Source organism: Pelophylax lessonae (genome assembly GCF_965119305.1).
Source record: "Pelophylax lessonae genome assembly, chromosome: 2".
Lineage (NCBI taxonomy): Eukaryota > Metazoa > Chordata > Amphibia > Anura > Ranidae > Pelophylax > Pelophylax lessonae.
The window spans coordinates 589,133,577-589,145,919 of NC_138769.1; the positions used below are offsets into that span (position 1 = coordinate 589,133,577).

The 12,343-nt window shown below is 40.5% G+C and overlaps 1 protein-coding gene across 1 annotated transcript in view; it reads right to left on the reverse strand.

Annotated features, from left to right (window-relative positions):
* Positions 1 to 8,853: 8,853 nt before the first annotated feature.
* The window catches only part of GTF2H4 (general transcription factor IIH subunit 4), a gene marked incomplete at its 5' end in the record, with an annotated part of 51,282 nt that continues 47,792 nt past the window's right edge, over positions 8,854 to 12,343 (reverse strand). The window contains one exon of the mRNA XM_082248527.1: positions 8,854 to 9,194. Within this exon, the coding sequence (XP_082104653.1) occupies positions 9,025 to 9,194 (170 nt within the window). The 3' untranslated portion in view covers positions 8,854 to 9,024. The remainder of the gene's footprint in view (positions 9,195 to 12,343) is intronic.

The window sequence follows — 12,343 nt, forward strand, 5'->3', positions numbered from 1 at the left end:
ACTCCTTAGTTTTAATGGCAGATATTTGTTTTGTTTTCATTGATATATTTACTTATAAGACCCCTAAGGTGAGCTTTTAAAGCATCCCAGACCACTAAGGGTGATGCTGTACCCTGATTATGTCTCAAATATTCTTGTATGGCTGGTAATACAGAATCAGGGCTTGGAAATAGGGTATACCAGAAGGGGTTAACCTTCCACAGCTTAGCCTGAGAGGAACGGGATATGCCGAGCCTCACTATCAATGGGGAGTGATCTGAGATGTTATGTGGTGCATAGGCTATGGAGGAAACCATAGCGCGGGTAAGATCATTACCTAGGCATAGATCAATACGAGATAACCCTTTGTGAGCAACTGAATAGCAGGAAAAACATTGCAAATCAGGGTACCTGTGCCTCCACACATCACCCAATCCAATCTCGGTAAGAAGTCGAGCAAAAGGAGTAAGACCGCTAGCAACAACAGGAGTACCATCACCCAAAAATCTATTAAGTTTGTCTATAACATTAATAAAATCCCCCAGTGCTAGAATGGAAATATTGGAATATGGGTCCATAAATTAGGACAGGGCACTAAAAACAGTTAAGAAAGAATGGTGGAGGCACATACGCACTCGCCAACACACATACAGTGCCTTGCGAAAGTATTCGGCCCCCTTGAAGTTTGCGACCTTTTGCCACATTTCAGGCTTCAAACAAAGATATAAAACTGTATTTTTTTGCGAAGAATCAACAAGTGGGACACAATCATGAAGTGGAATGAAATTTATTGGATATTTCAAACTTTGTTAACAAATAAAAAACTGAAAAATTGGGCGTATAAAATTATTCAGCCCCTTTACTTTCAGTGCAACAAACACTCCCCAGAAGTTCAGTGAGGATCTCTGAATGATCCAATGTTGACCTAAATGACTAATGATGATAAATAGAATCCACCTGTGTGTAATCAAGTCTCTGTATAAATGCACCTGCACTGTGATAGTCTCAGAGGTCCGTTTAAAGCGCAGAGAGCATCATGAAGAACAAGGAGCACACCAGGCAGGTCAGAGATACTGTTGGAGAAGTTTAAAGCCGGATATGGATACAAAAAGATTTCCCAAGCTTTAAACATCCCAAGGAGCACTGTGCAAGCGATAATATTGAAATGGAAGGAGTATCAGACCACTGCAAATCTACGAAGACCTGGCCGTCCCTCTAAACTTTCAGCTCATACAAGAAGAAGACTGATCAGAGATGCAGCCAAGAGGCCCATGATCCCTCTGGATGAACTGCAGAGATCTACAGCTGAGGTGAGAGACTCTGTCCATAGGACAACAATCAGTCATATACTGCACAAATCTGGCCTTTATGGAAGAGTGGCAAGAAGAAAGCCATTTCTTAAAGATATCCATAAAAAGTGTCGTTTAGTTTGCCACAAGCCACCTGGGAGACACACCAAACATGTGGAAGAAGGTGCTCTGGTCAGATGAAACCAAAATCAAACTTTTTGACAACAATGCAAAACGTTAGGTTTGGCGTAAAAGCAACACAGCTCCTCACCCTGAACACACCATCCCCACTGTCAAACATGGTGGTGGCAGCATCATGGTTTGGGCCTGCTTTTCTTCAGCAGGGACAGGGAAGATGGTTAAAATGGATGGGAAGATGGATGGAGCCAAATACAGGACAATTCTGGAAGAAAACCTGATGGAGTCTGCAAAAGACCTGAGACTGGGACGGAGATTTGTCTTCCAACAAGACAATGATCCAAAACATAAAGCAAAATCTACAATGGAATGGTTCACAAATAAACATATCCAGGTGTTAGAATGGCCAAGTCAAAGTCCAGACTTGAATCCAATCGAGAATCTGTGGAAAGAACTGAAAACTGCTGTTCACAAACGCTCTCCATCCAACCTCACTGAGCTTGAGCTGTTTTGCAAGGAGTAATGGGCAAAAATTTCAGTCTCTCGCTTTGCAAAACTGATAGAGACATACCCCAAGCGACTTACAGCTGTAATCGCAGCAAAAAGGTGGCGCTACAAAGTATTAACCTAAGGGGGCTGAATAATTTTGCACGCCCAATTTTTCAGTTTTTTAATTTGTTAAAAAAAGTTTGAAATATCCAATAAATTTGGTTCCACTTCATGATTGTGTACCACTTGTTGATTCATAACAAAAAATTAGTTTTATATCTTTATGTTTGAAGCCTGAAATGTGGCAAAAGGTTGCAAAGTTCAAGGGGGCTGAATACTTTCGCAAGGCACTGTAGCATGCCAGCTAATTTAGATAATAGGAAAACATATCTTCCCTGTTCATCAATCCTAGAGAGTACAACTTAAAAAAGGCACATTTGAAACTAGTACACGGACTCCTCTAGAATACGTGGAGTGAAACTTGAGTGTGGTAGTTGTGGTGTCTTAGCAGTGAAGTTGTATTAGATTATAGATGAGAATCCTGCAGACACACCACATCAGGGTTATGTTTTTTTAAAGTGGAGAATAATGCCACTTGCTTCACTCCATCACCTAACCCCCGAACATTCCATGAAACCACAGTACAAGGATTAGCCATGATCCCCAGCAGTCATACCAGTTGCAGGAAATGCAAACATTCTAGTAGACCGGGGAACAAGAGGATTCATAATAAAGTAAGCGGGTGTAGAGTTATAAACAGGCGGGGTAGCAGGCCCCATGTCCAGCATAAAAGGTGCAGAACAGTCGTCCGTCCATCAGCAGACATAATGAAGTGTGAAGAATAGAGTTGGCATACTTGCTCCTAATAAAAATTGTCATGGTATATAGCAGCATTCCAAATTGACAGGTAGTGATATGAAGGAACTTGCAGTTAATAAAACACTGTAAGAAACAGGACTCATTTGCTTCACATAGGTTGGTCATCCGCCTTAAAGGGGTAATTCTCTGCAGGTATAAACCAAGCAGAAAAGACATATCAGCTATCCTCCAGAGAGGCACGTGTTGAGGAATAGGCAATCAAACTGAAGATGCACTGGCTTTTTCCAGGGTATGCTCCGCTCTATCCAGCCAGTTAGATGCAGCAATCGGGTTATCAAAAAAGTGGGTCTTATGATTGGCCACTACCCAAAGTGGGGCTGGGTATAGCATGGCATGTGTGACTGTAAATCTTCGTAGGCATTTTTTAATATCATAGATAAGAATGGAGGTGATGGCGCTGCTTATATTATAAGGTGTAATTAGGTGGATATTCCTATGTAAACATATATCATCGGATGAATTGTATATAAAAAAGGCTATGGAGAATAGCCACCAGGTGGCGAAGTGTAATGTGCAAAGAAGTGCGGAGATAAATAAATATGTGTATATATACAATATGCAATAGTGATAAAAATAAATAGTCAACAGAGTGAATCTATAAACAACATTAAATAAATCAATCAATAAATAATATAAAATGACTCAAAAATCACGATGATAAAAATTAGTAAAATAGTGCGGGAAAAGCTTGACCAAACAGAATAAATGTGCAAATATACAGGAGAGTATTATTCAAAGTGTACAAATAGGTGATAGTACTAAAAATATAAAAATTATTATAAAAATTAAAGTTCGTGATCAAAAAATTGTGCAAAAGCAATAAAGTGCGGGAAACTTCTTTCCAAAGTGTGCCAATACGTAATAATCAGTCAATTCATATACTAGAATACATCCATAAGTAGGTGAGTGTACCCAGTGAGATAGGTGGGCAGTGACTTACGGTGACCCCCAAGGTGGGTGACTGGTGAGCTGCAAAGTGGCTACTGATGAAAAACCTACTCACCAGATATACCCACCCCACACAGGGGTATAGAGTGGGTATTGTAGATATGCCTCGCTGGTCCTTACTCTGTGTAGTGGTTCCCTTCCTGGGGGAGAATGGTGTGGGGTCCGCGGGGTATCGCAGATATCCTAGCGTGGGGTCCAGTACTAGGGTCTTGTTCCAATATGTCCGATGCTCCGTGGAGGGATCTAGTATGGCCACTCACAAGTATATGGATGGGAGGGTCATAGGAAGTGGAAAGACTCGATAGTGTGATATCGTAGGGGATATTTTATTCAGCAGTATACAATAAATGAATACTCACATTCAATCATATGGAAAACAGCGTGGTATTGGCGTCCCGGAACGCAATGCGTTCCAACTGGAAACCGGAACCGGAAATGACGTGACGGCGCTGTACGCGTTTCGTCATGTGACGTCTTCTGCAGAAGACGTCACATGACGAAACGCGTACAGCGCCGTCACGTCATTTCCGGTTCCGGTTTCCAGTTGGAACGCATTGCGTTCCGGGACGCCAATACCACGCTGTTTTCCATATGATTGAATGTGAGTATTCATTTATTGTATACTGCTGAATAAAATATCCCCTACGATATCACACTATCGAGTCTTTCCACTTCCTATGACCCTCCCATCCATATACTTGTGAGTGGCCATACTAGATCCCTCCACGGAGCATCGGACATATTGGAACAAGACCCTAGTACTGGACCCCACGCTAGGATATCTGCGATACCCCGCGGACCCCACACCATTCTCCCCCAGGAAGGGAACCACTACACAGAGTAAGGACCAGCGAGGCATATCTACAATACCCACTCTATACCCCTGTGTGGGGTGGGTATATCTGGTGAGTAGGTTTTTCATCAGTAGCCACTTTGCAGCTCACCAGTCACCCACCTTGGGGGTCACCGTAAGTCACTGCCCACCTATCTCACTGGGTACACTCACCTACTTATGGATGTATTCTAGTATATGAATTGACTGATTATTACGTATTGGCACACTTTGGAAAGAAGTTTCCCGCACTTTATTGCTTTTGCACAATTTTTTGATCACGAACTTTAATTTTTATAATAATTTTTATATTTTTAGTACTATCACCTATTTGTACACTTTGAATAATACTCTCCTGTATATTTGCACATTTATTCTGTTTGGTCAAGCTTTTCCCGCACTATTTTACTAATTTTTATCATCGTGATTTTTGAGTCATTTTATATTATTTATTGATTGATTTATTTAATGTTGTTTATAGATTCACTCTGTTGACTATTTATTTTTATCACTATTGCATATTGTATATATACACATATTTATTTATCTCCGCACTTCTTTGCACATTACACTTCGCCACCTGGTGGCTATTCTCCATAGCCTTTTTTATATACAATTCATCCGATGATATATGTTTACATAGGAATATCCACCTAATTACACCTTATAATATAAGCAGCGCCATCACCTCCATTCTTATCTATTTATATAGTCTTTTGGCTATAGTTTAAGTGAGGCTGCAGCTTATTAGTACTTATTTATATCCTTTGATTCCTTAGCGCGGATTCTATTATCTTTTTATCTATTTTTTAATATCAGTAAACTTAGCCCTGCGTCGTTGTACATCAGCTGAGAAGTCTGGGCAAATAGAAATGCGCACGTTGTCTATCCTCATAGCGTCACCTTTAGTTCTGGCTTGGTATAGACAGGCATATCTATCCTTGAAATTTAGGAGCTTGAACAGGAAAGGTCGTGGGGGCTCAACAGGCCTAGGTTGATTAGCAGGGACTCTGGATTCTCTCAACAGCAAACATTGGGTAGAAGGACTCAGCCCAAAGGTGTTAATAAGCCAATTTTCAATAAAGGCAACTGGGTTCTTCCCCCTCTGTCTTCTCCGGAATGCCCATTGTTCATTATTGCGGCGGAGCCTATTTTCCACGTCCTCTAGAGTGCAGAGTGGCCTAAGGTGATAGATTGAACTTGATGTAGGTCCTGCTGTAATGGCGCCATATCATCATCCACAGTGCCCAGTCTATCCTGTATGGCCGTTGTACGATCCCTTTGTTTCTGCATATCTTGTCTCACTAAATTTAGCTCTAATTTCACCCCTTTAATTTCTGAAGTCAGTGCAGTGATTGCTTTATTGCAGGTTGTGACTGCAGTAAAAATGTCCCGGAGAGTAGGTTCAGTAGTAGGCACATGATGTTCTCCCTGTACTGTGTCTGCAGCTGCAATTGCTGCAGTACTCACATGGGTGAATCAGCGATGTCCTCAGGCCAGGTCTCCTCTTCCTCAGCCGGGACAGATGGTTGAACACCAGATTCCTCAGAAGTAGAAGGTAACTTAGTTGGAGTGTCTTTGCCAGATTTGGTGAACAGCTTCATTGCGGCCTCCCTGGTCGAGCGGCCGCCATCTTGCCCCGCATGGTCCGCGGCTGTCTGGGTGTCCTTGCCTCTCCGCGACATTGATCCAGCAGGATATCGTAGGCTGGCAAGGTAGGCACGATACCCAGGATCATCGGTGGGTAAGTAAGAGCTCGAGGCAGTAGTGTTATAGGCAGATATCAGGATAATTGAACGGATCACCGGCGGTGAGAGTGTGCAGCACATCCTACTGCACGTCAGCCGCAAGCCACGCCCCCAAACATCATTTTAATTTAACATTGCTTTTGTAAGCGACATACTGCTTACACGTAAATGTCAATGACAACTTATGAAGACCAATGGTATAGTACCCTAGTGTTTGTGTCATAGAAGCCTTTCCACTCTAATCCTGATATAACCTAAGAAGAATAAAGGGCATGAGTGCTGAAAGCATGTTTACCTTTTCTTTGTTAAAAAAAGAAAAGAAAGCAATGTTCTTAAAGCAGAACTATGCTGCATCTGGGAACCACAAACCAAAAATGCTGTTAAATTACTTTTCAATATTCAAAGCAAACTCACCCATGCGTCCATGTACCATGCTTGATTTTGCTAAGAAATCACTTTAAAAAACACCTCCTAGCATTTGTGGCTGTGACCATCTTGAGTAAGGGTAGATGATAAATGTAGCACTTACTTCCTGGAATTCATCTGCCCTTAGGCTCAAGAATACAGGCATTAGGGTGTGCTTAGCTAAGAAAACCCCCTCCTCTCCTCCTGAAGACTCCAGGGATGTATGACATTTGCCTAGGCCTGGAACCCAGTAAGTAACTGAAGAGGGAAAAAAAGTTTAACCACTTCCGGTTTTTAGGCCATTTATAAACGGCTTAAGGTTACAAACGGTAAAAGTGATCAGCAATTGAGCCGCTGGTTCACTTTTACAGATGGCAGAAAGGGGTCCACCCCCTTTTGCCACCTTTACCGGGCTCTCTCATTTTATAGGGGAACACGGTAAGGTTGCCAACAGCGGCATCGGCTTCCAGGCACACAGTGAGAGGAACTTCTGTTCATCCCACTGTGTGACATAAGACTTCGGCAAAGATGAGGATTTCGTCACTTTTGATTTTAGTGTCATGTAAATAAGTCGTTACCAGCTTGTGAAAGCATCTGATCAAACTGATCTTGGCTAATAGACCCCAGATCTCTCCATAAAAAGAACCTGTCACAGCCCATGCTATCACATGGGATGTTGCTCATCCCCTGTGATAGCAATAAAGTTGATGCAAAAAATAAAATAAATTAAAGGTACAATGTAAAAAAGAAAATATTTGAAAGCACCCACGTGCTTATGAGCAAATGTAAATGCAGACATAGGTCCTGCACACATGTAAACAGTGACCACACCACACGTGATGTATAGCCAAGAACGTCAGAGTGAGAGCAATTATTCTATCTATCACTCAGGTAACTCTAAACTGGTAACCTGTAAAGGCTTTAAAAAGCCGCCTACAGAGATTTTTAGGTACTGTAGTTTGGCACCATTCTACAGGTGTACACAGTTTTAAAGCATGACATGTTAGGCGTCTATTTACTCGGCGTAACATCATCTTTTATATTTGACCAAACAATTGGGTATTAAATTGTGTTTTTTTGTATATTAAAATTCATTAAAATTATTTTTTTCCAAAAAATGTGCATTTAAAAAAACCTGCACAATTTTCGCATGACATAAAAATATACAACATTCACCATTTTATTCTCTAGGGCTTCTGCTTTAAAAAAATATAAATGTTTGGGGGTTTTCAAGTGGTATTCTTGCAAAAAATGCTGATCTTTACATTTAGGAGAAGAATGTCTAATTAAATGGCTAACTAAAAGTGGTTAAAACAAGTAACTATAATATACTTCTGTATCGATTTACTAATGCTAGCGGCATAAAGATTAAAAATACTCAGTGTTAATTGAGTGCAGTTTCTGGGTTAAGTGCCTGCTAACCCATCTATATACAGCTCAACTGTAGGTGGCACAAACATAATTTGCTGTCATTTTGAGTGCCCCAGGCTTATTAGGCTCAGTACGGTAAAGTGCTATATATAGACACCCCCTGCCAATCATAAACGTGGTGTACTAGCAGCACTTTTAATTTGTCCTCCTTCTCATTAAAAAAATGAAAGTATCAGGTATTATAAAGGAAACATTTCAATGGATAATGAGTGCTTCTATATGTAGGATGTGCCAACTATCTACATCTAGAGGAAGTGATCATCACAAGCAGGACTCGATTTGCAGAATCATTGACAACTATAAGGCTCTTCCATTTTTAACATATAGTAAACAAAGGAAAAACATTTAATATCTGGAACATTTTAGTTGTTTGTACTGGGTGTTTCTGGGCCCTTATTAACATATGGTAATAAATACCCACAAATATTTTGTTCTCACCAGTTTATTATTGGTAACAGCAATTAGAGATAAAGCATCGGGAACCACTTTAAATATTCCAGAGAGCTTTTCTATTATTAGGCCATTTTTGACCATGATGGTTAAAAATGCCAGCTCCTATACCTACTGGCTATTCAAGTCTTTGATGAGTGTTTTTTATTCACAGCAACTGAAGAATTAGTGAACTGAAATAAAACATCAGTTTTCTTGGTTTTAATAAAAAGTATCTCTTTTTGCATTGCTGAAAGTCATAGTCAAAGTGCAGAAACTGGAAACAGGAATCAATTATCCTTCTTTCAAAACATATCCAGCTGAAGAGCACACAACACAAACGTTCCTAGTGCAGTATAAAAACCCATCCATGGTGCCATAGCAGTAACAAAACTCAGTGTGATTTCATTGTTAACCATCATTCCTTCTCCTCCAAAAAGTTTTAATCCTGGTCTCATTAACTGTGTTTCTGTCTCTTCCAGAATCGCTTAACATCTGGGTGTCCAGCTTGTGTGACCACCATAACTCGCCGGACAGGGTTTTCAAACACAAGTACACCAAGATCTTGAGCGTAATTTCTTAGCAGCTCAAAGTCCACCTGTGAAAGGAACTGATTGTATAGAACGCCTAATAGATGAAGACAGAGAGAGAGAGAGAGAAAAAAAATAAAAAACAATGAAATAAGAAAAACAGCAAGGATCTTAAAACACAGGTTCTTAAATGTATTCTTCTTTGGTGGGATATAATACATAAATTCACATTATTTCTGTCAGCTTGCTGCAATTAATATTAGTAATATTATTTTTGTAAACCTCACTAACCCCATTTCAATTTCACCGACTAAACAAGTGAATAATACGTGCAAAAAGGTGAATGCCCCAATAATTTGAATCAGCAGGTGTCCAGTGAAACAACACATATGAAAAAATATTGCTGAATTAATGTTAAAAAATTCCAAAAGGCCCAGAACCGAAAAACATCCAAATCAGCAAGTGTCCGGTGAGAACATAAACAGCATGCTCTGTGGTTGCTCCAAAAAGGTGTTAATCCGTGAATATACGTGCAAACCGTGAACGTGCACCCCCAATAAATGATGCACTTACCAGACTATATGGACCCCTTAGCTATATAGCATGTGGGTCATTCAGGTGTTGGGCCTGGTAGTGTTGAGACACTTTAATATGTTGGTAAGGTTGGGCACTTGTATATCCTGGTTATAACCCCAGCGAAAGATGAGCTTTGTGTAATTATAGGTGTCCCCAGTGGACATTCAATCCGGGCAAATGAAAGAAAAAAAACTTCCAATGCTGTTTTTTTAGCTTTTAATAAAGAGTAACACTTACAGTATAGCATAAGAAAATCGCTAGCAGTATAGGGCGGCGTAGAGGCATGCGGATTTCATGGGAACGCTGAGGGGTGCGCACTTCCCTATTTGCGTTCCAACCCGATCCCAGAAGTGACGTGGTGGATGATGCCGCCAGCTGGAAACTGCGTTGACGCGTTTCGCCCCTCCCAGTGGGCGTTATCGCAGACGTCTGTGATAACGCCCACTGGGAGGGGCAAAACGATTTGTCGCAATTTCCGGCTGACGGCATTATTCACCACGTCACTTCCAGGATCATGTTGGAACACAAATAGGGAAGTGCGCAACCCTTCGGCATTCCCATGAGATCCGGATGCCTCTACGCCACCCTACACTTCTAGCGATTTTCTTATGCTAAACCGTAAGTGTTACTCTTTATTTATTAAAAGCTATGGAAGTTTTTTCTTTCATTTGCCTGGATTGAATGTCCACTGGGGACACCTATAATTACACAAAGCTCATCTTCCGCTGGGGGAATAACCAGGATATACAAGTGCCCAACCTTACCAAGATATTAAAGTGTCTCAACAATACCAGGCCCAACACCTGAATGACCCACATGCTATATAGCTAAGGGGTATATATAGTCTGATAAGTGCATCATTTACTGGGGGTGCCCGTTGACGGTTTGCATGTATATTCACGGATTAACACATTTTTGGAGCAACCACAGAGCATGCTGTTTATGTTCCCACTGGACACTTGCTGATTTGGATGTTTTTCGGTTCTGGGCCTTTTGGACATTTGATTTTCACTGGACACTTGCTTTTTTAAAAAATTTGTCTATTTAAAATATTTGTTTATTTGAAATATTTTGACATGAATTCAACAATATTTTTTCATATGTGTTGTTTCACTGGACACCTGCTGATTTGAATTATTGGGGCATTCACCTTTTTGCACGTGTTGCACATTATCATTTGTTATTCACTTGTTTAATTAATATATATTTGTTTGGAGGGAGGATATTTTCTCTATACACCTTTATGATTAAGACATTTATTTATTTATAGATTTTGCTCATTACTTTTTTGCGCTGTTTTGAGTTGTTTTGTTACATTATCACATGGTGATGAGCAGCTGCATCTAAGTATTGTTTAGACTCTGTAGCGCAGGGGAACGTAGTTTGTTTAAATCTCACTGATTGTCTTACAAATTGATTGGATAGTTTTGGTGGCAGGAGAATGTACAATAAACAAACAGTTAGATTGTAACCTGTAAGTGGCACTTAACAAGGAGCAAATCATAAGAGAGGTTGCTGCATCAGAAAAGGGAATACATCTTGTGTATAGTACAGTAAAACGATGGATTGAGAGTAACTTGGTTTGAGAGCGTTTTGCAAGACAAGCAAACTTTTTTTTATAAATTTTGACTCGATAAACAAGCAATGTCTTGATATACATGTAGCATCATGTTACAAATGAGTATAAAAGAGAAGAGATGCGCCTCTAAGAGTAGCAATATGGTTACATTTAATAAAGATACATTTAGCAACTCACATGTTTGATGATTTAAATATGCACATCTAAGTATTCAGGCATCCAGGGTAAAGCTGTCCACATAGACCATCCTCCGCACCACCATCAATGTCATCACTTCCACACTGCGCTCCACAAGCACTTGAAGCCTCACTTTCAGATCACTCTACTGCAGGGTAGTCTTCACGGTCAAAATTGCAGACTGATGGCGGTGAGAGGCGGCAGTACGGAGGATGGTCTATGTGGACAGCTTTACCCCGGATGCGTGCATACTTAAGATGTGCCTCTTTTAATCATTAACCATATGAGTTGCTAAATGTTGAGCCTTCATTAAATGTCACCATATTGCTACAATTAGAGGTGCCTCTATTCTCTTTTATACTCTGTAGCTCCTGCTGGATTTTGTTTCTTAATCCCCTTGTGCCGGCTGCCATTTGTGGATGGACATTTTATAGTTACACAACCTATCACATTGCTATAATCTTTTTATATCGACTATAAACTGAAGAATTTATGAATAAATGGTTGTGGAACAAATCATCTGAGTTTCCACTGTTTCTTATGGGGAAATTCGCTTAGCTATAAGAGTGCTTTGGATTACAAGCATGTTTCCGGAACAAATGATGCTTGCAATCCAAGGTTTTACTGTATAAGGATTTAGTTGCTGAAAGCAAGCCAACAGTCCAAACGTTTTACATGGCTGAAACCGGTGTAACGTTAAAAAACCCTACCTCGTGAAAATTCCCTACCCTCGTCACTTCCTGCCCACATACGTCATGGAACAGCTGAGCAGCTTACCACTGCGCTTGCTCACAGCTCCGGAGGGTAGGGAATTCTCACGGGGTAGGGTTTTATAACGTTACACCGCATCAGCTGTTGCCGTGGGTACATTAAAACATCTCCGGGAGTAGCGGGAGTATGAAAATATAAATCAC